The 24,782-nt window shown below is 47.4% G+C and overlaps 1 protein-coding gene across 1 annotated transcript in view; it reads right to left on the bottom strand.

The window, feature by feature from the left end:
- RPH3AL (rabphilin 3A like (without C2 domains)) overlaps window positions 1-24,782 on the bottom strand; it is a 118,162-nt gene that overhangs the window by 19,944 nt on the left and 73,436 nt on the right. Inside the window, 1 exon segment of the mRNA XM_082443591.1 lies at window positions 6,698-6,872. Coding sequence (XP_082299717.1) covers window positions 6,698-6,872 — 175 coding nt within the window.

The raw sequence follows: 24,782 nt of genomic DNA, 5'->3' as shown, positions 1-24,782 counted from the left end.
GGGAGGAGGGAGGGTTCCTGCGGAGGGTCCTGGGGAGGGATTGCGCCCAGGGCCTCAGTGGGGAGGGGAAAGGGAATTTGCCTCGTGGCTACTGGGAGCTCAGAGCACCTGCCTGTGCTCAGCCAGGGGTTTTTGGGGTCTAGTGGGGCAGGCAGAATGGAAAGGCCTCCCCAGGCTGGCCAGGCCACAGGGCAGTGACGAAAGCTTTAGATGGCGATGGGCCCCCGGCCCCCACCCCCTGCCTGGCCCCAGGCTCCCTAAGAGAGGCGAATACAGCAAAGCCTCACAGATCCAGGAGTCGGTCTCCTAGGAACCTCGGCTCTCTGGCTCCCGTCTGAGAAAAGGACACACACCCTAAAATACCCCCGGAGTACTGTATGGACCCGAGACTTGGGGCTTCAGTGCTGCCCCCACCCCATCGCAGGTGCACAGCCACAGCTGGCAAAGGCGGGGCAGGCCAGCCACAGAGCAGACCCAGGGCAGTGCTGTCTCCCAGTCACAGCACTGGGGGCCGAAGAAGATAAGCGCCATCACGTTAAGTGTCCTCGGCCTTGGAGGCAGAGAAGCACAAAATCCTATCTGAGCAAAACTGCCACACATAATGACTTCAGTCAGATCAATTCAGCTCTCCATCAATAGGGCATCAGGCTCCCCCAGCACAAGTACCAGCCTGCTTCTATTATAATGCAAGGCTGCAGAGGGAAAAGCTTAATTTTCCAGTCTCCTCTTTAATCTTTCTTCTTTTCCTTGTAGTAATGGCTGGAACTGTAGCAATCATCTTGTGACCATGAGGGAAAGAGCAAGAGATATCAAGACATCTGTCCTGACCTCACTGAGCTGCTGAACCAAAGCTGCAGTTGCTTCCTCTAAGCTTTCAAGTACATGAGAAGGGCTTTCCTGGTGGCACAGTGGTTAAGAATCCGCCTGCAAATGCAGGGGACATGGGTTCAAGCTCTGGTCCGAGAAGATCCCACGTGCTGCAGAGCAACTAAGCCCGTGTGCCACAACTACTGAGCCTGTGCTCTAGAGCCCATGAGCCACAACTACTGAAGCCCGCGTGCCTAGAGCCCGTGCTCCACAACAAGAGAAGCCACTGCGACGAGAAGCCCGCGCACCGCAACGAAGAGTAGCCCCCGCTGGCTGCAACTAGAGAAAGCCCCCGCGCAGCAACAAAGACCCAACGCAGCCAAAAAAAAAGAAAGTATATGAGAAAAAAAATGTAATCTCTTATTACCCAAATATGCCAGATTAATATCCCTACACCCAGCAAATATCTTTCCACACACTGTCCGAGGGTGGGAATCCAGCTGAGAGGAAAGATGCCTGCAGAAGAGGTGGGTCCAACTCGAAAGAGATTAAGACCTAAGAGCCCACAGTACTGGTTCCACTATTTACACCTTATATTTAACAGGGGAACAAAGAGGCCTGGGAGTACACAAAAACTGACTATATTTATTGCTGCCATAAACTTGGAGCAACGACCTGCCAAGGGAAAGTAGCGCGGAGCACGCACTCCAGTTGGATTGATTGGGTGGGAGGGTGGAGCCCTTTCCCCAGAGGCAGCCAGGTCAGACCCAGGGTCAGTCACAGGAAGAACTCAGGTCACACTGTTTCCCTACCCCATCCTGGAGAAAGAACGAATGTCCTGCTATGAGCAAGCTTGTAGGGGGCTCACCAAGGGGTCTGCACGCAAATCCTGGACCAAAATCAACACCCGGTGTCCACAGGAGGGAGAGCATAGCCAACTCAGGTAGTCAGCCTACCTGTCCTGTAGGCGCCAGAGTGTCTCTGAGTTTGACACAGAGGAAAGAAACACTTCTGATGTTTCTCTAATACATTCATTGTGTTATTTCTAACATTTAGATCTTTAATCTGTCTGCAATGTGTTTCTGGATACAGATGGAATGGGATGGAAATCTAATTATGCTAGCCCTGGTTGATAAATAAACCAGTTATTTCCCCATTGAACTGAAAAGCTACCTATGTTTAGCTTCCATACATCCTTAGGTCTATTATTTTTCTATTCTGTTCCACTTATCTATATAAATAGATATTCTATTTATTCTGGTGACAACACTACACTGTTTCTCTTCACTATAGTAACTTTAAAAAAAATTGAAGTACAGTTGATTTACAATGTTTCAGGTGTACAGCAAAGTGATTCAGTTATATATATATATATATATACACACACACACACACTCTTTCAGATTCTTTTCCATTATAGGTTATTACAAGATATTGAATATAGTTCCCTATGCTATACAGTAGGTCCTTGTTTATCTATTTTACATACAGTAGTGTGTATTTGTTAAACCCAAATCCCCAATTTATCCCTCCCCTCCTTTTCCCCTTTGGCAACTATAAGTTTGTTTTCTATGTCTGTGCATCTATTTCTGTTTTGTAAATAAGTTCACTTGTATCATTTTTTAAGATTCCACATATAAGTGATATCATATGATATTTATCTTTGTCTGACTTACTTCACTTAGTATGATAACCTCTAAGTCCATCCATGTTGCTGCAAATGGCATTATTTCATTCCTTTTTATGGCTGAGTAATATTCCATTGTGTGTCCTTTGATAAGAGTCTATAATTTTCTCCATGTTTGACCTATAATTCTTTTTTAAAATTTGTTTGTGGGCATTTTACAATTTTTGTTGCAATTATGAATGGATTTTTCCACTTCTACTTCTAATTAGTCAGTATAGAGTAAAACTGTTGATTTTTTGGTGTAAACTATTGATTTACTTTGTGTCCTGTCACTTCCCAAATTCTCTTATTAATCCCAGTGGGTTGTTTTAGTAGACCCTCTTGGGTTTTCTTGGTATACAATTATGTCACCTGCAAATAAGAGAATTTTTTCTTTTCCAATAGTGACAGATTATTTTATTTTCTTGCCTTGTTACATTAGTTAAATACTACAGAATATTGTTGAATGATGGTGATGGAGGTACTCTTGACTTGTATTTTGATAGAACATGGCTTCAGTGCTTTATCAGTTAATATGATATTTGGTGTTACATTTCTGCTTTTTGGGTAATTTTATCATATTTAAGTATTTCCTTTTATTCTCATACTACTTAAACTTTTTATTTAACAGATTTTTTTTTAACCTTGTAGAGGAAGACATTTCAAAGCAAGATAGGAAACCTATGAGCCACAAAGCAAAAGAAAGACATACTTGACTTCACAAAAATGAAAAGAAATTGTTTTTAACTGGCGAAATACTATAAGTAAACACTAAAGTCAAACAAAATTTAAAGTCAAGGAGAAAAAGGTTTGCAACCCATTTAATACCCCTAAGGAGCATCTACAAATCAGTAAGAGAAAATAAACAATATAATAAAAAATGAGCAATGAGTTTAAACAGGCAAGTTTTAAAAGAGGAAGCTTAAATAGTCAATAAATAATAAGACAGGAAGAGACGTTCAAATGTACAAATTAGAAAAATGAAATATCCTTTTTCCTCTAGCCTACTGGCCAAAATGATAAACACCAAAAATATTCATGGCAGGCAAGGATGCAGGTATAGATGAGTATAAAAAACTATAACATTTTCAGAATATAGTTTGGTAATGTCTACTGAAATTTAAAACACACAATCCGTTTTTGGAAACCTGCCCTACGGAAATAGAAGCATCAGATACATATAAGGATGTTTCAGTACTGCCTGCAGTGGCAAAAAGCCAGAAATCATTTGAATGTCCATCAATAGGTGAATAATTAAATCACAATATATGATATGACGGGATTTTACTCAGCCATTAAAAAGAATAAAATAAAATCTATATATCGATTGACCTGGAGGGATGCCCATGATATTCTTTTAAGTGAAAAAAGCAACATGCAGAGTTATGGGTAAGAGGCTATTTTTGTTGTTAAAATAAAAACAAAAGAAAACATAACCCTATATCAAGTATATGTTGGTAGGAATAGGGAGAAAGGGGTTTGGAGATGATGTCAGGAGAGATTTTAATTCTTCATAGACTTTTGAATTGTTTAACTTGTTAAAAATTTATCAGGTATGCTCATGTAATTAAAAATTAACCAGGACAATTTAAAGGAGGAAGAAAAGGGACCTGCCTCAAAAACATCAATACATTTCACTTGATTGCTCTGTGGCCTGCAAAGTTCTTGGCTTCTATCTATTGATTCCCCTTCCTCTTCCAAGTGAAGTGAGCTGGGATTGGGGTAGGGGGGAGAAGCTGGGAGGCACAGGTGTACCTGCCCAAGAGGGAGGGAGGGAGAGAAGAAGGTGGTGGGGAGAGGGAGAGAGTGAAAGAAAGAGGAGAGAGTGTTGCAGGGGGCGGTGAGGGGGGTGGTCAGAGAGAGGGAGCTGGTGTCAGGACCAGCTTCCACATCAGGGAGCAGGGACTGTGGGGCTAGCCCTGGAGACAGGAACGCGGGAGGAGAGCTGCCTCAGGAGAGCAAGGTGGTTTTCATAGCCTCCTGGGCTGTCCACCAGACCCCTGACCCAGGGGAGCCTGAGGTCCTAATGAAAATCCCTCCATAGGCCTTTCAAACATCCCAGAGCAGGTGGGTGGTTCATTCCTTCATTCTTCCACTCAATCACCTAATAAGCATCTACCTTGTGCCTCTCCCATGCTACGTGCTGAGGAATCGGCCTGTTCAGGACAGACACGGCCCTGCCTGCAGACAGCTTCCAGCGTGGTTGGGGGAGCCCACACCCCAGTGCTGGTCACTCTGTTTCTGTCTGGCCCAAGCTCAGTTGGGGCTGAATGAGGTGCTACGAGGGCCAGGCTTAGCAGACAGGCTCTGATCTGGACCACAGACCGCAGCTCTGACCCCAGCCTGCTGCCTGGCACCCCGCACCATTGATGATGGGGCTGCAGATGGCGAGGGGAAGCCACTTTCCAGCGGCCTTGTGCTCTGGGGGCCTGGGGGGCTTCCAACCCAGTCTGCAGAGGGAGACCGAGTTCACACCGGGGTCGGGGGGACCTCCACGTTGCCTGGCCCGGCCTCACTGCAAAGTCAGTTAATAACGGTGCCAACTCCAAGTGTGTGGGCCGCTGGCCTCCTTGCCCACATAATTAAAAGGGCAGCTGTGTGTCTGCGTGGCTGAGGAGGAGATGAGAGAAGGTCCTGCCCTTCCCTAGGGATGTGTGTGCGTGCGTGCGTGTGTGTGTGGGCATGCACACGTGCTCACGTGTGCCGCGCTGGTGCTGGAGCAGACAGGGCACTGAGGCCCCTCGGGGTGAGGCCTCAAGGTCTCTCCTCCTCAATCTACGGGAAACAACGTTCTAGACCCGCCAGTGTCCCCCAGCTTCAGCCTCCACAGCCGTATCTCTTCCCTCGGTCTGAGGGACACAGATGCACCCCGACCGGGCGGGGGGCAGGAGAAAGCCCCAGCGCTGAGGGTGGAAAAGGGACTCCGCTCCGGCCGCCTGCTGCCCCCTGACTGCCCAGGTTGCACCTGCACTTGCCGTGGTCCCCACCGAGGCTGCTCTGTGGCAGTGATGGCAGGGAAGGTGAACTCATGGGAATTAGAAGGGCAAACAGAGCCCAGGAGAATTAGGCAGGAAGGCTGGCTGCAAAAACCCGGGTGATGCCGAGAAAAAATATCTGGAGAACAGACGCCAAGCTGTTAATGCCAGTTATGTCTGGAAGGGCTGACCTACAGGGGATTTTTACCTCTAAGTTATATCATTTGACAACTTTCAAAACTGTATTAATAAACATGCCTTACTTCTGTAACAAGAAAACCAAAGTCCAAATGACATGAAGATAAATGCCAGGTCATAATCCAAACATGGAGATGTTCGAGAGCCCCTCAGAAGCAGCTGCCATGTCTACTCTCTTGGGTCCATCGTCCCCAGTAACAGGATAAGCCCTCATCCCTCCGGCTGCCTTGTCTCATGTAGGACCCTCAGACCCTGAGTCTTGGGCTGAAACTCCGACACTTCAGGGCAGAAGGAGCAAAAGCCCCAAGGGCAGGACCCCACCTTTTGGTTCCAGCTCTGCCACACCAAACTGAGAAAATCCCTCCTCTTCTCTGGGCCTCAGGCTACTCATCTATAAAATGGGGCTACAAAATACCTGTTCTGTCCACCTCCAGAGTCTGTTGTGAGACCAGGAACTTTGAAAATAAAATCACAAGCACTATAGCATCATGCAAGCAGTGGAGAGCCGTCCACCACCCCAAGCACTGTTATCATGACCCATGGGGCGCGTTCCCCTTCTGATGGTGGCCACTTAGGACCCACCCACATCAGTGCAGTCACCACAAACACCAAGGGGCCCTGGGCACACCGTCACTTTGCTTGTTAAGACCAGGGAAGCCAGGAGTCCCCCTTCCTGAGACATAGACAAGCATTGAGAAGAGGTGGTACAGACCTGCCTTAGAAAGATGCATTTTCATACTTTGCAAAAAACCTCAACTGACATCACATTTCTGCACAGATCCATAGTGCTGTCCATGGCATTCCCGCCCCCAAATTAGTGCTTGCTGGTGAAACGGCCCCCAGGGGACCCTCCTGGTGCAAGCAAGCACCCTGCTGAGGACCAGCCGCCCACGTGGTGCAGGCGGGGAGCCAAGGGCACAGAGAGGAACGAAGCCCAGTGTGAGCCACATGGAGGGGTGGTGGGCCCTGGCCTGGTGCATGTGGCACTGCTTGGTTGGCTGATGGCTCAGATGTTGGTTGCCATCCCGGAGAGGGGGCAGTGGGGACTTACCTCTCTCTCGGGCCCACGTGTAGACGCGGCCGCTCTCAGTACTTCTGGGCTCTTGCTCTGCTGGCTCCATGGGCAACGGTCGGAAGTGGGGCTGATCGGCCTGGCCGGGGGTCTTCAGGGGCAGGATGTACTTGGGGATCCCTTTGTAGAACCAGGCCCCCGACCTCTTCCAGACCTGGAGGGGGAGACATCTGCTCAGAGCACAGGATGCAGAGCAGTCCTCCCTGTACCCTGCTCCCAGCTGGCCCCGCCTCCCAGAAGGCGCTCAAGAAGCCACTGCATTCCTCCGGCCTGCCCCTTCCCCTCGAGACTCTGGGCAGAGCGACAAGAGGTCAGAGGAAGAGCTGGGCTGGCCACGGCCTGGCATTGACCACGGTCTTGGAGAGCTTCTCGGGATGTGATCATCTCTGTGGGGGGCACAGACGGGCCCGGAGCTTACAGAGAGCCACAGATTAGAATTCAGAGCAGCGAGTGCAATAAGGTTCCTGAACCCTTAACGCCTGCTTCAGAAAACGCCAAGTGCTCTGTAATCTCTTTCCTGATGAAGGAAATGTGTTCAGGGTATTTATAAGAAGAGTGGGAGCGTGTGAAGGAAGGAGGTGACCTTTTCTGAGAAGAGGAAGCCTTGGCAGCTCAGAGCAGATGTGTGGGTTTGAATCCTGGATCTGTCATCCCGCAGCCGGGAGATCTGGACGCATCAACCTTCGTGACCCTCAGTTTTATCATCGGTAGATGGAAGGCAGGAACAGTGCCGGCTCCCAGGGCGGCCATGAGGGTCAGGCTTGCAAGTGAATGTAAATTGCCATAGCCTGGTTCCAGGCACAGAGCAGCCACTCGACAGACATGGTGCCCACTATTGTCACTGTCACCTTCCTCCTGTCATCTGACAAACGTGCACAGCTTTACAACCAGGGGACCAAGTCCCCTACTCAAAAGGGACAATTTAAAATCAAAAGGCCAATCATCAAAAAGTCTACAAACAATAAATGCTGGAGAGGGTGTGGAAAAGGGAACCCTCTTGCGCTGTTGGTGGGAATGTAAATTGATACAGCCACTATGGAGAACAGTATGGAGGTTCCTTAAAAAACTAAAAATAGAACTACCATATGACCCAGCAATCCCACTACTGGTCATATACCCTGAGAAAACCATAATTCAAAAAGAGTCACGTACCACAACATTCATTGCAGCTCTATTTACAATAGCCAGGACATGGAAGCAACCTAAGTGTCCATAGACAGACGAATGGATAAAGAAGATGTGGCACATATATACAATGGAATATTACTCAGCCATAAAAAGAAACGAAACTGAGTCATTTGTAGTGAGGCAGATGGACCTAGAGTCTGTCATACAGAGTGAAGTAAGTCAGAAAGAGAAAAACAAATACCGTATGCCAACACATATATATGGAATCTAAAAAAAAAAAAAAAGGGTCTGAAGAACCTAGGGGCAGGACAGGAATAAAGACGCAGACGTAGAGAATGGACTTGAGGACACAGGCAGGGGGAAGGGTAAGCTGGGACGAAGTGAGAGAGTGGCATGGACTTATATATACTACCAAATGTAAAATAGCTAGCTAGTGGGACGCAGCCACATAGCACAGGGAGATCAGCTTGGTGCTTTGTGACCACCTAGAGGGGTGGGATAGGGAGGGTGGGAGGGAGACGCAAGAGGGAGGAGATATGGGGATATATGTATATGTATAGCTGATTCACTTTGTTATAAAGCAGAAACTAACACACCATTGTAAAGCAATTATACTCCAATAAAGATGTTAAAAACCCAAATCAAATCAAATCAAAAGGCCAGAGTCTGCCCTGATTCTCTAGAGGACAGTGTTTCCCACTCCCCAACTCCTCTACACCAACTGGATCTGTGGGATGTTAGCAGGGACCAAGCCAAAAAAAAAAAAAAAGAAAGAAAAGAAAAATGAAGAGTTCTCCATCATGTTCATCAAGAAGCACCAAGTTAAACCAAGCTCTGTTACTGCAGGACTTCTCAGAGCCTTTAATATACCAATGTGCACAGGGCTCTCCAACAGAGCAAAAGGACAGACAGTGCTTCCCACTTGGAACCTACCCAGCAAGTTTTCCTAGAGGAACTCAACCCTAGTAATGGGTCTGCAGAACCTTAACTGTAGCACTTACTGTTCCCTCGTGGAGTGAGGTGTATCTATTTCTCCAAGTAGACGGCAGTCACCTCCTTATGCTCCAGAGTGCCAGGCACAGGACCACTGAGTCCAAACACTGTCCTGGGCACGAGTCACTCAGCCCTCCCTCCCAGCTTCCCTGTGCAGAAGGGTCTGCTTTTGTGTGTGGCTCTTGAATAACATAGAGATGAATGTTTCTTGGAGCCGCCTTGGAAAACCCTTTCTGATCCTCTCGCAGCCCTCCTACGATACGTAGTTATTTCTTTGAATTAGTAATACATGCACATGATCTAAAATTCACAAAGTGCGAAATTAAAAAGTCTCCTTTCCCATTCCCAGAGGCATCTGGTGATAACGGTTCCTTGAGGAAGCTCTATTATTATTCCCACTTTCCAGATGGGAAAACTGAGGCTCGGACAAGTTAAGCAACTTGCCCAAGGCCAGCCTACCATTCTATTGGCCTCTACTCCACACTGAAGGTTCCCGGAGTCTCATCCCAACAGTCTACAGATGTGAAGTAGGGGATTGCTGAATTGTGGCTGAGCAGGGGTAAATCCTCAGCAGGTCACACATCACCATCATGGATGCTAAGTGTCTAGATGCCTAGAGGGCAGGGAAGTGCCATATAGGGAGAGGAAATAAACACAAACAGCCGCCACCAAGGCTACCCTGTCCTTGTAGAGCTGCTGAGTGGCTCCTGAGACCAGGTGTCCAAGTCCAGGGCCATGGGGGGCTGGTGAGGGGCTCACTCGGCCTCCCTCTGCTAAGCGAAGGCCTGGGCATCCATCGGTGCGTACTTTGCCTGCCCTCCCCTGGGCATGCCAGCCTCCTGCCCCCAACATGTCTGGGACTCGGGGGGACCAAGTGAAGCAAGCCCTCGAAAGTCATCTGTGAATGGTGGGGTCTGGGTGGGCTTAGGACCCTCATTGCACTGCCTCTCTGACCCCCACCATGGATGTTGCTTTGCCTTTTTTCCCCTGAGAAATACACACATATCATGCAAAATTAGGACAATAACAAAAAAGCAAAATGAGGAAGGTCACACAGATAGAGCCCTGCTTAACACTGTGTTGTGAATTTTCTTACACCCTTTCCTGGGCATATATACAATTCAGTTTTCCTCCCTCCCTCCTTTCCTTCCTTCCTTTTTGGAAGAATAGGGTCATGTAGATGTTATTATATGATACTTAACTATACATCACAGCAGTTGTACTGTGTTAATACATAATGGTCTCCACATGAAACTATGGTTCTATAGTTTGGATTTATTAAACTTAATTAAATCAACCCCCCACTGATGGGAGTTTAAATTGTTTCCAATTTTTTACTCTTCTGAACAGTGCTGCAAACGTCATTGTGGCACACTCATCATCAGACGGCTGTCGGTTACTGCCTTAGGAAATATCCCCAGGAGTGAAACTGCCGGGTCAAGGGATATGTATACATAGATGATGACGTATATCGTCAGACTGCCCTCAGGAAGAAAAGTCAAATCCCCAGCGGGGCACTAAGTGACTTCAGGGGAGGGACCCCACATTACACTCTCAATTGTGTTAAAATACACACACTATAAAATTTACCATCATAACCATTTTTAAGTGTACAGTTCAGTCTGTTAAGTACATTCACATTGTTGGGTAGCCCATTTCTAGAACTCTTTTAATCTTGTAAAACTGAAACTTTACCCATTAAACAAGTCCCCATGCCTGTCTCCCCCAAACCCTGGTGACCACTGTTCTACTTTCTGTCTACGAATTAAGTGGAATCATACAGTACTTGCCTTTTTGACGTACATACAGTATTTGTTATTTCACTGAGCATAATGTCCTTAAGGTTTATCAACATGTGTCAGAACTTTCTTCCTTTTTTGAGGCTGAATAATATTCCGTTTTATGTATACACCACATTTTCTTTATCCACTCATCCACTGATGGACACTGGGTTGCTTCCACCTTTTGGCTGGTCCTTTATTTTTGTCTGTCTCTCCCACCAGAGTCTACCAGCCGGGAGGGAGGCCCAGGGCGTCTCTGCTCACCACTGGATCTTTAAGCTCCTAGCACACGCCTGACACACAGCAGGTGCTCCGTAAACACCGGCTGAATGACTGAATTGGCAGCCGTGGGTTGTTTGCTGGAGCGTGACCCAATCCATATAATCTGTCGCCTTCCTGGGGAAGTGGCCGGAGGGTTTCACCCAAGTTCTTGTAATTAATCAAGTGGATTTACCACTTCAGATTCAAAGAGGGATAAAGAGGGAGTGCCTAGCAGGGCGTGCCAAGGTGCACATCCCTGACCTTGAACTTCAGGGCACAAGGCAGCCACGTGCTCCCAGTCTTTCCTCGAGCACCAGTGAGACCCACAGCCCCGGCTGCCCCTGCCCACCCTGGCATATCACAGCCAGCGGGCCCCATGCCATCAGCTTCATTTCCTGTTGCAACGATACACCTCCACCCGTACCACCCACCTAAAAAACACTGATCAGTCAAGTGCTTTTGGAAAACGGGATAAAGAGCACAAGATCCAAAGTATTCGGTTGAATTGCATGAAACTACTGATAGTCAACCTTTTGTGTGTGTGTGTGTGTTCAACCATTTTTGACCTATAAAACCCCCTGTCAGTTTCACACAATTCACCCCGATATTTATGCGCAGCAGGGGCCATGGCCCCACGGGTCTGCCAGGCGTGCAGCGCCTCCCTGGGGTCCAGAAGGCAGGTGAGTTCATTGTAACGGGGCCTTGGTCTGTCTGTTTCTCTCGTGCTGCCGCTGCAGTCCGGGTGGAAGGCCAGATACCGCTGTGACGGGCAGAGACCAGACCAGACTGGCTGGTGATCCCGGACCAGCTGGAGGAGCAGCATTTTCTGAGTCCCGAAGGCAGAGGGACGAGAGCACACAGGTGCATCACTTGGTATGGGGGGCACACCGTGTAGAGGTGCATTCAAGACACTGTCGGGTGTTTTGGAAAATGCCTTCCACATGGGAGAGTCAAACTGGTGAGGCGAGGGGTGAGGGACTCCCAGCTCTGAGCAGCCGTCTCTCCTCCCCTCACACCAGTCCCCGCAAGTCCTCAGACCTTCTCCCGCCTTGCAGCCCGCCGCCACCCCGTAAAATGCAGTAGCTTTTAATCACGTGATTTCTGCTATATGCATCCAAGCCTATCACCCACAGCCTGACATCAACACTTGACCCCGTCCCCAAGAACAGTGGTGGGAAAAGCCCTCCGTGGAAATTAACCCCCAACCATTCCTGTCTAGGGCCGCAGATGGGGAAAACCTTTGCTTTTTGGAGAAGCCGTGTGATTCTGCAAAGCCGCGCTCTGCTCCCCACGAGTGGTTCACTGTGATAAGGCCAGCAAAGCAGCTAGCCTTGAAAATGCCATTTAATGAGAAAAAACCCACACAGCCCCCATGGCACTTGCGGGAGGTCAGGGTGTGGGGTGGCTTCAGCCTTAAATCCTCCCCTCGCACCGCCTCGCGCTCTGTGCTCCGCCTCGAGGTTTTCATTCCAATTTCACCTCACTGCCAACCTGACAGCAGATACTGATGGATATTAGCCAAGCTGTTCCCGGGGAATTTTAATTACCATGATAACAATCGCTAATCATCTGCGTTTCCTGAACGGCTGTGGCTGGAGAAGGTGGTAATTGGCAGAGCCTGTTGGACAGAAGGGCAGGTCTAGGGCACTGGCCTCCAGGGAGGATGTGGGAGGGGTGGCCTAAGACCTCTGCCCCTGCTCACTGCTCTGCCTTCCGTGTGTTACCACCTCTCCCCACCTCCCACGCAACTCAGGAGTGCACCTGCGTCAACTCAGGGGAGGCGACCACGCTCTCTGCTCCTCACCCCAGGGCTGGGAGTGGGGGGACAGTCTGGCCTTTGCACATGCTGTTCCTTGCACCTGGAGTGCCCTTCACCCTTGGCTCCATGAGGCAGGGACACTTCCCCTAGGAAGCCTTCAGTGCCACTTTGTGCATCATCAGAGCAGCTCTGCTGCCCCGTGGCTCTGCTGCCCCAGACCCTCACCCAGCTAAGAAGCTGTGAGCTCTTCCAGGGCAGGGCTGTGCCGGAGCCATCCCTGTATTCCCAGGACCCAGCTAGGAGGCTGTACGTGGCAGGAATGTTGCTGACTGAGTGACTGAATGAACAAACCAAGTTGGCAAAGCAAAGGAACTGTCCCCGGGGGACAGAGCGTGGGACTCTGCCTTGGGACTCTGCCTTCAGGGGGACCATGTTCTGTTTGCTTAACAAGCTCCAGTCTTGAAAAGCCATGGGAAATGGCCTGTTACTGAATGTCTCTTAAAGGGTCCACCCACCCTGGCAGGGAGACAGCATAGCTCTCCCTACTCCATTACCTGAACACACACACACATACACCTACACATACACACACAAACACACACACAGTGCTGGCTTCCCAGGAGCTCTGACAGGCAAGCTAGACTCCACAACGTGGCAAATAAGACCCCAGAGCTCTGCCAGCTCCTGCCTCTCTCCCCAACACTGGGGATCAGCCAAACATAGCCACTCCCACTCCCGGACCACACTAAGCTGTCTCACGCCTCCAGGCCTTTGTACATGCTGATTCTTCTTCCTTCCCTGGGCTGGGAGAATGAAATCCAGCCTTTAGGAAATTACTTTTATCCAGAAGCTTCCACAGAGCCAGGCAGGTCTCCCACTGCAGTGCACACACATTGTTATGAACGCCTATTTACATGTCTGTTTCTTGCACCAGACTGAAAGCACCGTGACAGCAGGAGCCCCCCAAGCCCCCCAGCACCTGCCAGCACATGCTAGATGCCTGACAAATACCCATCAGCTGAGACTACTGAACACATATCCAAATTTCAAGGCTTTAAGTAGCTCAGCTTACTTAACAGAAACGCTGGCTCTTAGAGGGTGCTATGGACTGAACTGTGCCCCATCGCCAAATTCATATATTGAAGCCATAAACCCCAGGGTGATGGTATTTGGAGATGGGGGTCTTTGGGAGGTAATTAGGTTTAGATGAGGTCATAAGGGTGGGGCCCTCACGATGGGATTAATGTCCTTATAGGAAGAGATACCAGAGAGCTTGCCTTTCTCTCCTCTGTGTAAGGACACAGTGAGATGGCAGTCTGCAAGCCAGGAAGACAGCCCTCACTGGGAACTAAATGTGCTGGCACCCTGATCTGGAACTTCCAGCCTCCAGAACTGTGAGAAATAAACTCCTATTAAGCCCCTTGTCTATGTTATTTTGTTATGGTAGCCCGAGTTAAGACAGAGGGAGACATTGCCTGGGAGGTTGTAGTAGATTAAACATGGTCCCAAATTATTTTTCTCTTTTCCCATCAAGAGGTGGAGTCTATTTTCCCCACCCCTTGAATCTGGTCTAGGCTTGTGATTTGCTTTGACACATAAAATGTGGCAGAAGTAACATGTGAAAACTTCTGACCAGTTTGGAACACTGCTGCCATCATGAGACAACCTAGTCCAGTGTACGGAGGACAAAAGGCCACACGGAGAAGAACCAAGACACCCCAGCCAACAGCCAGCACCGGTTGCAGAGGAGTGAGCCTTCTTGGACCCTGACCTCAGTCAAACTGTCAGATGACTATGGTCCATGAATGACACCAGGAGACACCAGCAAAAGAACCACTCTGCTGAGACCAGCCCAAGCTGCAGATGAGCAAATAAATGATTATTTTTTTAAGGCATTTAAGCCTCCACACCTCTGGTAGGACATCCAACCTCTACACACTTCTAGAAAAAGGAAACAATTGGATAGGTTGGTAATTAACTGAATAAAGTAGGAAAGTTAAATTCAGGGACTTAAAATATATATAGGCTCATTCATCAAATATGAACAACATGCTGCGAAAAAGGAACAATTGGAGAATAAGAAAAGGCCCCTAGAAATTAAAAATATAATGCAGAAATATAAAAATGTAAAATAGAGGCCAGAAGATAAAAATGAGAAAATTTGGAATGTGGAGCACAAAGATGAAGAAACAGAAAAAAGTGGAAGAAATGATGAAGACAAAAATGCTCAACTTGAGGGGTCAAATTCCTAATAATAGACTCCTCAGAAACAGAGCAATAGCAAAACATTTCCAGGAGCTGAAAGAGGACATGAGACTTCAGATTTAAAGGTTTTTAATTGAATTTAAGGCAGAAAAAAAGGAAAGTAAAATACATACTCATAAAATCACTTAGTTATAAATATAAAAAGATCCTAGGGGCTTCCCTGGTGGCACGGTGGTTGAGAATCTGCCTGCCAATGCAGGGGACACGGGTTCGCGCCCTGGTCTGGGAAGATCCCACATGCCACGGAGCAACTGGGCCCGTGAGCCACAACTACTGAGCCTGCGCGTCTGGAGCCTGTGCCCCGCAGCAAGAGAGGCCGCGATAGTGAGAGGCCCACGCACCGCGATGAAGAGTGGCCCCCGCTCGCCGCAACTAGAGAAAGCCCTCACACAGAAACGAAGACCCAACACAGCCAAAAATAAATAAATAAATAAATAATTAAAAAAAAAAAAAAAAATCCTAGAAGCTTCCAGAAAGAAAAATAGGTCTCTTACAAGGAAACCAGAATTAGAACAGCATCAGACTTATCATTGGCACACTGGGTACTAAAAGACTTTGCATCTAGAATTCTACCAAACTGTCAATCAAACAAGAGAATAGAGACATTTTTAGACTTGCAAGGACTCCAATTTTCCTATACATGGTCTCTTTTTAAGAAGTTACTTCAGGATGAGCTCCAACAAAACAGAGGTGAAGAACAAGAAAGAGGAAGACAAGATCCTAGAAACAGTGTCTCCAACTCAGGAGGTGAGTCAAAGGGAAATGCCATGAGGATGGCTTTCAGTAAGTAGTGCAGGATAGAGCCAGAAAAGGGTCTGCAGGGGTTTCTGACAGGAAAAGAGAAGGCTCCACACAATAGAAGGGAAAATCAAGGAGCTGCATAAAAGAACATAGAGTTTCATTATTTTTTTGTCAATGAGAACAAAGGTCAATAAAAAACTCCAAGGGAAAACTAAAATCATACCAGTAAGTCATGGTCCAAATATTAGGGAACTTAAACTGTGACGTGGTTTAAGATATAAAGAGTTAAAAAGAAATCCATTTGATCATGATACTAGGAATGTTTTCCTTTGGATAGTCCAGGGGTCGAGGTGTCACAAATTACCAAAATGTGATCTTCACATATCATTTGACCCTGAGGTGTTTAATGTTTACAAAATGATAAAAAAATTTAAATCCCTAATAATTATTGAGCACTTTGTATGTGTCAGGCACCATTCCAAGAATTTTATATATAACTTATTTAACTCTCACAAAAATCCGATGAGGTGGGTAGTATTAACAGCTCTATTTTACAGATGAGGAAATCAGGCACAGAGAGAACATGTGACACAAACAGGGAAGAACAAAATAAAAATTGGACCCCAGGCAGTATAGCTCCAGAACCTGCCCTTTTCACCCTCTTACAAAATCATATACAGGTTTGTGAAATTAAATGCTATTTATTGATTTTCAGCTCTTAGAATTAATTAACCTAGAGACAAAGTGTTGTTTTCTTAGATTCTGTATTTGTCTATTTGGCATCCTTTAATCACAGGGCCAAACCAATGGCCCAAGCTGTTTACATCTCCCCTGTGATGCAGCTTCTGCAGGCATGTGAAAGTCATATTACAAACCCTCCAACCGATCCTGAGTCCACACTCTAACCACCCCCTTTACCTAACTCTCACTCACCAAGCCAATATTCCCCCTGCCCTAACTCAACCCAGGGCCAGGTACCAGGCAACCAGGGCCAGCCTCTATGCCCCAGCGGCCACTGAAACTATTCAACCTAGCCCACCCTAAGATACTTACCCTGCCCTGCCCTGCCTTTCCCGTAGAAACCCCATTAAAGGCTGTGGCGCATGCTTTCCCTTCACTCCTTTCTGCCTCTGGTGCTTCACCATGTGGCCCTGAGTGGTGTGGAATGCCCCCTTCTTTTGGGAACTGTAAGCAATGAATTCTTCTTTCAATGGCATTAGCCTCTTCCTATCATCACTCAGTCACCTTTGTAAACTAAGATTGAGGCATAAATCACAAAGCATGGAAGAATTACCTACAGCAACAGAACAATCTAAACATACAATCCTGGCAATCTATTAGTAAGGGTGTCATCTAGAAAAGGAGGGAGGTGAGAGTAGGGGAGGGAAGAACAGAGGCATTCGTACCCACAACTCATGCAGAAGGAGTGGAGGTGTGAATGTTAAAGTTGATGGAAGAAGAAAGAGGCAAATAGTATAGAAAGTTACAAATGTAATCAAAGAGTTAAAAAATAATAACAGTATCAGAAATTAGGAGGAGAGAGGGCAAGCAGAGTAGTCCAAGCTAGCCAGCTCCTCATCTTTCAGAGCATGGAGTCGAGTCCATAGAGAGTACCTAAAGTTGATAAATCAAGAAAGTCAGGGCATTGCTGGGTCATATGGTAGCTCTATATGACCCAGCAATCCCACTACTGGGCATATACCCTGAGAAAACCATAATTCAAAAAGAGACATGTACCACAATGTTCACTGCAGCAATATTTACAATAGCCAGGACACGGAACCAACTTAAATGTCCATCAAGAGATGAATGGATGAAGAAGATGTAGCACATATATACAATGGAATATTACTCATTCATAAAAAGAAACGATATTGAGTTATTTGTAGTGAGGTGGATGGACTTAGAGTCTGTCATACAGAGTGGAGTAAGAAAGAGAAAAACAAATACCGTATTCTAACTCATATATATGGAATCTAAAAAAAAAAATGGTACTGATGAACCTAGTTGCAGGGCAGGAATAAAGATGCAGACATAGAGAATGGACTTGAGGACACGGGGTGGGAGGGGGAAGCTGGGGCGAAGTGAGAGTAGTACCGACACATATACACTACCGAATGTAAAATAGTTAGCTAGTGGGAAGCAGCCGCATAGCACAGGGAGATCAGCTCGGTGCTTTGTGACCACCTAGAGGGGTGGGAGGGAGACGCAAGAGGGAGGAGATATGGGGATATACGTGTGCATATGGCCGATTCACTTTGGTGTACAACAGAAACTAACGCAGTATTGTGAAGCAATTATACTCCAATAAAGATCTATTTAAAAAAAAAAAAAGTCAGGGCAGGAGTCAGCATGTGAACTAAAGCAAGCAGTCCATATGTGATGGGCTGGGTGAGGGAGGGGCGGGACAGGCGACTGCCATCCTCCAGCATAAGCTCTTCAGAACAATTGGATTTTTTCTTAAAAGCACATGCATGTATTACTTTGATTTAAACTAAAGTATAACAGATTGGTAATTGGATGTCAATGTTATTAAATCCCTGGGCTGCTTGGCAGGTTGACACATGGTGTTGGAACGGTCTGTGGCTGGGATGTTGAATCTGGATGTGCTGGTAGGGAAGGAAAAGAAAGCAGTAATTAAATTTTTTGTAGTGGAGCAAGATAGGAAAGGCTTAGTCAAGTGATCGTTAGTTTGAAAACACCAGCACGAGTTCGCAACACTGACATTTCTGCCCCTGCAGAAAGACAAGCTCCCCCTCTGATGTCACTGCCCACCCCTAACCTCCAGGAGTCAGAATTTTGACAATAGGAAAACCCTGGACAACTTTTCAAAGGGAACCAGGGCTTCCCAGCATAAAGGCAGGCAGAGCTGGATCCCTCTGAAAAGAGAAAGGGCTCAGGGCATCATGCTGTTAGTTGGAAGAGACGCTTCTCTCAAGACTGCTGGGCAGTACTCAGTGACCAGGTTTCCGTGGTGACAAGCTGAGTATGAAAAGCCATGGTTACTGCCGAGGGCAACAAGCTGATACTGAGCAAGGCGAGTCAACACAAGATGTGCTAAGGTAACGTGCACATTTATTTTCAGCATTACTTTATGCCAGAAACGCTATCTGTCCAGTCAAACCAGATTAGGACCACACGACTTTACAGCTGGATTATCTGCTACCCTATGCAAACAGGATGGAGATGCGGCATGTATACGACGTGTGTGACTGTGGCACGGATGTGACTGTGCAGGCTTGTTTAGGGTGAGGAGCAAGCGGGGCAGAAGCAGGTCACAAGCCCGTGTCACACATGTGTAACCAGAAGCAGCCTGTGGAGACGGCATCACCTGCCGTCCTATGTGCCTAGGATGACGCCTCCACCTGCCTCTGTGATCAGAAAAGGGCTGTGATCCTCATCCCCCAAAGGTGCGTGGATCCTATCAGCAAAAACTGAAAACAGAGGTGCATCCAGTCTTCCTAAAAAATTGCTCAGTTGACAAACAGATGAATTAAAATAAAAAGCTCCAGAATGGGGGCTCAATGGTACCAGAAAACTCACCAGGATCGGTGAAATAAATGAAAGGTAGAATTCAGTCTAGATAACTAATGTAAATATAACTGAAAAGTAATAAAAATGTGAAAGAAATGATGCTTAAAAATAGGTAACAGTAATAATCTGTCCCCAAATTTCAGATTGTCTCAACAAAAAGCAAGAAGTAGCTGGAAAGAAAAAAAGCATTGGGTTCCTCGTTTTTCAGGGCAAGTGGAGTTAATAGGCACTGTTTCTACTGTAATGTAAGCGATTAGACAAATATTGGTTGGAATAATTAAAAAGCTATATATGCTTATATACACCTATCTGTCTGCCTGTCCATCTAAGACAACTAGCAGAATTAAAACTAGAGAGTTTTTCATACTGAAATACTTGATTTTCTGATAGTTTTATTTTTCTTCTTCTTTCCTTCATCTCTTCCTCTCTCACTTTGTTTTGTTTTAAAATTTTTTCCTTTTTCTTCTTTTGGTAGGAATTAAGTTTAGAGCAGTCGTCTTTCCTCACGGCTTGCTTCCCCTCCCTCAGAAAGGCGAAGCTTATAAACAACTTCTGAAGAGGGAGTCTGCAGATATTCATTCATTCGAACAGCATTCATTCAGTACCTCCTATGTGTTAAGATTGAGCAATGGAGAGAAATGATCAAATGTCCTTGCAGATGGGTGGCCCCAGGACCTAAATCCACAAAGGGCTGGGATCTGTGACTCTGTTTTTCGCTGCCATGTGAGAGTGTGTTCATGGCCTGCCCTCAGGAGCTATTCTGTCCGGGGAGGGTTTCCCTGTATTCATCCTCCCAGCACCTGGGGTGGAATCCTCAATCTTGCGGTGTAGAGCACAAGTAAGCAATCCAGAGGGAAGCCAGGGCAGCGGGGCAGAGCTCCCCTCCCAGCCCAGGCACCCACCAGCCACCCACCAGGTTCTGGCTCTCTACTAATCCCTTCTAAAGTGCTAACTAAGAATTGAGGTACTAGAGAAAGGACTTGAGGATATGGGGAGGGGGAAGGGTAAGCTGTGACAAAGTGAGAGAGTGGCATGGACATATATACACTACTAAATGTAAAATAGCTAGCTAGTGGGAAGCAGCCACATAGCACAGGGAGATCAGCTCGGTGCTTTGTGACCACCTAGAGGGGTGGGATAGGGAGGGTGGGAGGGAGATGCAAGAGGGAAGAGATATGGGAACATATGTATATGTATAACTGATTCACTTTGTTATAAAGCAGAAACTAACACACCACTGTAAAGCAATTATACTCCAATAAAGATGTTAAAAAAAAAAAAAAGAATTGAGGTGTTAGGGGAAAGCTAAATGAGACCCCTCCCAGGAATATTTGCATATTTGTAATTTAAAGGATAACACTTTAAAACACATCAGGCAGGGCTTCCCTGGTGGTCCAGTGGTTAAGACTCCATGCTTCCACTGCAGGGGGATGCGGGTTCGATCCCTGGTGGGGGAACTAAGATTCTGCATGCCGCAACTAAAGATCCTGCGTGCCGCAACTAGGACCCGACACAGCCAAAAAAAAAAAAAAAAAATCAGGCGTGTGTGTGTGTGTGTATGTGTGTGTGTGTGTGTGTGTGTGTGTGCGTGCGTGCGGTGTTGGCGAGCCAGTGAGAACATCTCCACCATCCCCCCACCCACCCTTCCCCGTATTGCTGGCTGCTTTCAGGCTCCCTACACAGGGCCCAGGCCCCAGCCTCACCAGGAGACGGGCTAGAAATTAAGCCCCAGCAAAGACAAGAGGGCACGCACCTGCCCCTTCTTCCAATGCCCGCCCCTGCCCCCCCCCCACCAGGAGCCAGAGCCCTCCCCAGGGCCTGAGAGAATTTCCCCTTCATTTCAAGTGTTTTTTTCTTTTTTTGCCTTTATTTATTTTTTATACAGCAGGTTCTTATTATCTATTTTATACATATTAGTGTATATATGTCAATCCCAGTCTCCCAATTCATTCCCCCCCCACCGCACACACACACAGACACTTTCCCCCCCTTGGTGTCCATACGTTTGTTCTCTACATCTGTGTCTCTATTTCAACCAGGGCAGCCTGGGCGGCAGGCAATTGCTAACAGAGTGGAAACGAAAAAATGCAGTGAGAAGAAATATTCTGAGGGTGCTATCTGTTTTCTGGACAGATAATTAAAACCCCTTGGTTAGGTAATTTCAGAACTGGAAGAAATGCTTTGGCTTCCATTAACCCCTGGTGAGGGGTATGCTCTGGCTAGGTCTCTGCACAATTACTGGTGAGGAGCGTTTGCCAGCTTCAGAGGGAGGTGGCATCCAATAAGGGCTCGTGATGGCTGCAGGGCCATGTGCCCCGGGGTCACAGGATTTCTGGGGCGGGCGGGTCAACCTCCAGCTCTGGCCTCACCCTCTGCCATGGCCTCCAGGGGTGCCCCGCTAGCCCTTGCACCTCCCAGATTATCTGTAACATGGAAAGGTCCCTACAAGTCACTGAGAACAGAGACCCCCTATCTTCCTTCTCTCTCTGGTCCCAGAGAGATTGTCTTCTCCTTTGTCTAGAATGGTCTTGGAAGTTTAACAAATCCACGGAGGAGAATGATGCTTTCACTACTGTTCTTAACTTTTTTTTTTTTTAAGTAACTATTTCTTTTTTTTTTAAATTTTATTTATTTATTTATTTATTTATGGCTGTGTTGGGTCTTCGTTTCTGTGCGAGGGCTTCCTCTAGTTGCGGCAAGTGGGGGCCACTCTTCATCGCGGTGCGCCGGTCTCTCACTATCGCGGCCTCTCTTGTTGCGGAGCACAGGCTCCAGACGCGCAGGCTCAGTAATTGTGGCTCACGGGCCTAGTTGCTCCGCGGCATGTGGGATCCTCCCGGACCAGGGCTCGAACCCGTGTCCCCTGCATTGGCAGGCAGATTCTCAACCGCTGAGCCACCAGGGAAGCCCCCCTACTGTTCTTTTTTTTTTTTAATTTTTAATTTATTATTTATTTATTATTTTTATTTTTGGCTGTGTTGGGTCTTCGTTTCTGTGTGAGGGCTTTCTCCAGTTGCGGCGAGTGGGGGCCACTCTTCATCGTGGTGCGCCGGTCTCTCACTATCGCGGCCTCTCTTGTTGCGGAGCAGAGGCTCCAGATGCTCAGGCTCAGTAGTTGTGGCTCACGGGCCCAGTTGCTCCGCGGCATGTGGGATCTTCCCAGACCAGGGCTCGAACCCGTGTCCCCTGCATTGGCAGGCAGATTCTCAATCACTGCGCCACCAGGGAAGCCCCCCCACTACTGTTCTTAATTACTTGCTTCATCAACACTGTACGCCCACCTCTTAGTCTTTATTTGCATGCAGCATGAAATCCCTTTGAATCCCGAATATTTAACTATCTTCCCTGTTCCAGCACAGACCTGAGAGAGGGCAAGCGTGCCGCGGTGGTGTTTGGCTGCGAAGCCAGCCTCTGTTCCCAGATGGAGTGGGCCACACACGGCAGATGAATAGGGCTGGAATCAGAAAACTGGACAGGCCGGCTATTCCCAGCCAGGTCTTTTCAGAGGAGCTTCGTGATTTTGATTCAATTCCCAGAACAACAAACATGCCTCTGTGCAAACACAGTCTCAGAAACATATTCCAAAGCCAACATGAAATGATTTCTGGGCTGACCCCTACTTGGCAGAGCTCGTGGGTCTTCCGGTGTTCCGGTGTGTGGTCTTGAATCACGGACGCCTTCTTCGGTTATGGATTTGATTATTGCTTCATTTCCTATTGGTCTTGTTCCTTCTTGGGGAAAACCTATAATTCTGAGGTTCCATTGCCTTCTCTGTCTTCCAGATTCATCATTGTCTCTGTTATTGTTTTTAGCTCTTTGGGGTTTTTTTTCCCCCCTGCATTCTGGGAGATTTTAAAGGTTCTTCTCCATATCACTGATTCAAGCTTTTTTGGGTCTGATTTTTGGTGATCTCCTGTTACCTTTTGGGTGTGTGCCTGTGAAATTTAGCGTACACACAAAACCGTATGAAAACACAGTGTGTTTCAAAGAACCACACTGAAGTAAACACCTGTGAACTCTTTAAGAAATTAAGGGCTTCCCTGGTGGCACAGTGGTTAAGAATCTGTCTGCCAATGAAGGGGACATGGGTTCAAGCCCTGGTCCGGGAAGATCCCACATGCCATGGAGCAACTAAGCCCATGTGCCACAACTACTGAACCTGTGCTCTAGGGCCCGCGAGCCACAACTACTGAGCCCACACGCCAAAACTACTGAAGCCCGTGCACCTAGAGCCCATGCTCTGCAACAAGAGAAGCCACCACAATGAGAAGCCAGTGCATCGCAACAAAGAGTAGCCCCTGCTCCCCGCAACTAGAGAAAGCCCTCACGCAGCAACGAAGACCCAACACAGCCAAAAAAATAAAAATAAATAAATTAAAAAAAAAAAAAAAGAAATTAAATATGACCAGATCTGAGAAGGCCCCGTTGGCCCTCCCTGTCTTCCTTCCAAAAGTAACCACCATCTGGAATCTTCTGTGAAGCAATCCTTTGCTTTTCTTTCTATTTTTAAAAACTGCTTCTATGTATATTTCTAAGTAAAACATTTACTATTACCTGTTTTTGAACATCGCATTTTTGAATCACTGTGTATTCTTTAGTGACTTGCTTTTTTGCCCTTTTGCTCACTGGGTTTTTAATTCATCCGTTGAAATTTACCTGTCTATTCCACCATGAAAGGTCATTTGGGTGGTTCCCAGTTTTTTGTTGTTACAACAAATGCTGCTACGTGCGTTCTCGGTCATGTTTCCCGGGAAGCACGTGTGAGAGTTTCTCCAGGCTGTACAGCTAGGAGTAGCGTGTGAGGCTGAACGTCATACACAGACGACACTCAGGAGGTGCCAAGTGCAACGTGGAGACAAACCAGCCGGGATGCCTACTGAATGGCCCTCTCATTTAGTTTGCAAACAGGAAGCATCAGGAGCAGGGCTATGACAATGACCCTTGGGTTGACGCAGGGCGGGGAGCAGCAGGCAAAGTTCAAGGGTCAAGAGGACAATCAGGTGCTGGGACCCAAAACCAGGTTCAGGGATATAAGTAGTTAGATAACACTCAGGGCCAGGCTGGGCTTCAGCTGTGGGTGCGTTAGCCTGGGTTGGGATGTAATAACTTACAAAATCAGGGCAAGGAGAAGCGGGGCAGGGACCCAGGGGTCCCCCAGACAGTCGGGGATCACTACGTTGGCCACTGAGGGTGAAACCTCCCGTGTTCCTCCAGCCTGTGGGCCATCCTGGAATAGGAAGGCTGATTCTTGAAGGCAGTGGTTGCCAGCTTGGTAGAAATCAGGAGGCAGCTGGTCTAGTGGCAGTAGCCTTTTAGACAGCCCAGGTTCTGCACGTCCTGCTGTGTCACCTTGGACCTGTCACTTAAGGTCCCAGAGCTTCCGTTCGGTGGGAGGAGTGGGGACACAGGGCCCCACATCTGGCCCAGACAAGGACCCCAATAAAGGCTGGTTCTCTTCTTCTTCCTTTTTTCACGGAAGGATTTTCTGGCATAGCAGGAGGACACGTGTCTTGAGTTATCTCCTTAGGAGAGGGGATGGTTGTGTATTTCCAGGGCTGGGCACCACCTAGGAGCTTAATAAATAGCTCCTAACGGATGGAGT

Source organism: Balaenoptera physalus (genome assembly GCF_965194825.1).
Source record: "Balaenoptera physalus genome assembly, chromosome: 20".
NCBI lineage: Eukaryota > Metazoa > Chordata > Mammalia > Artiodactyla > Balaenopteridae > Balaenoptera > Balaenoptera physalus.
The sequence above is the reverse complement of the archived record's forward strand: the minus strand, read 5'-3'. Positions and strand labels throughout refer to the sequence as shown.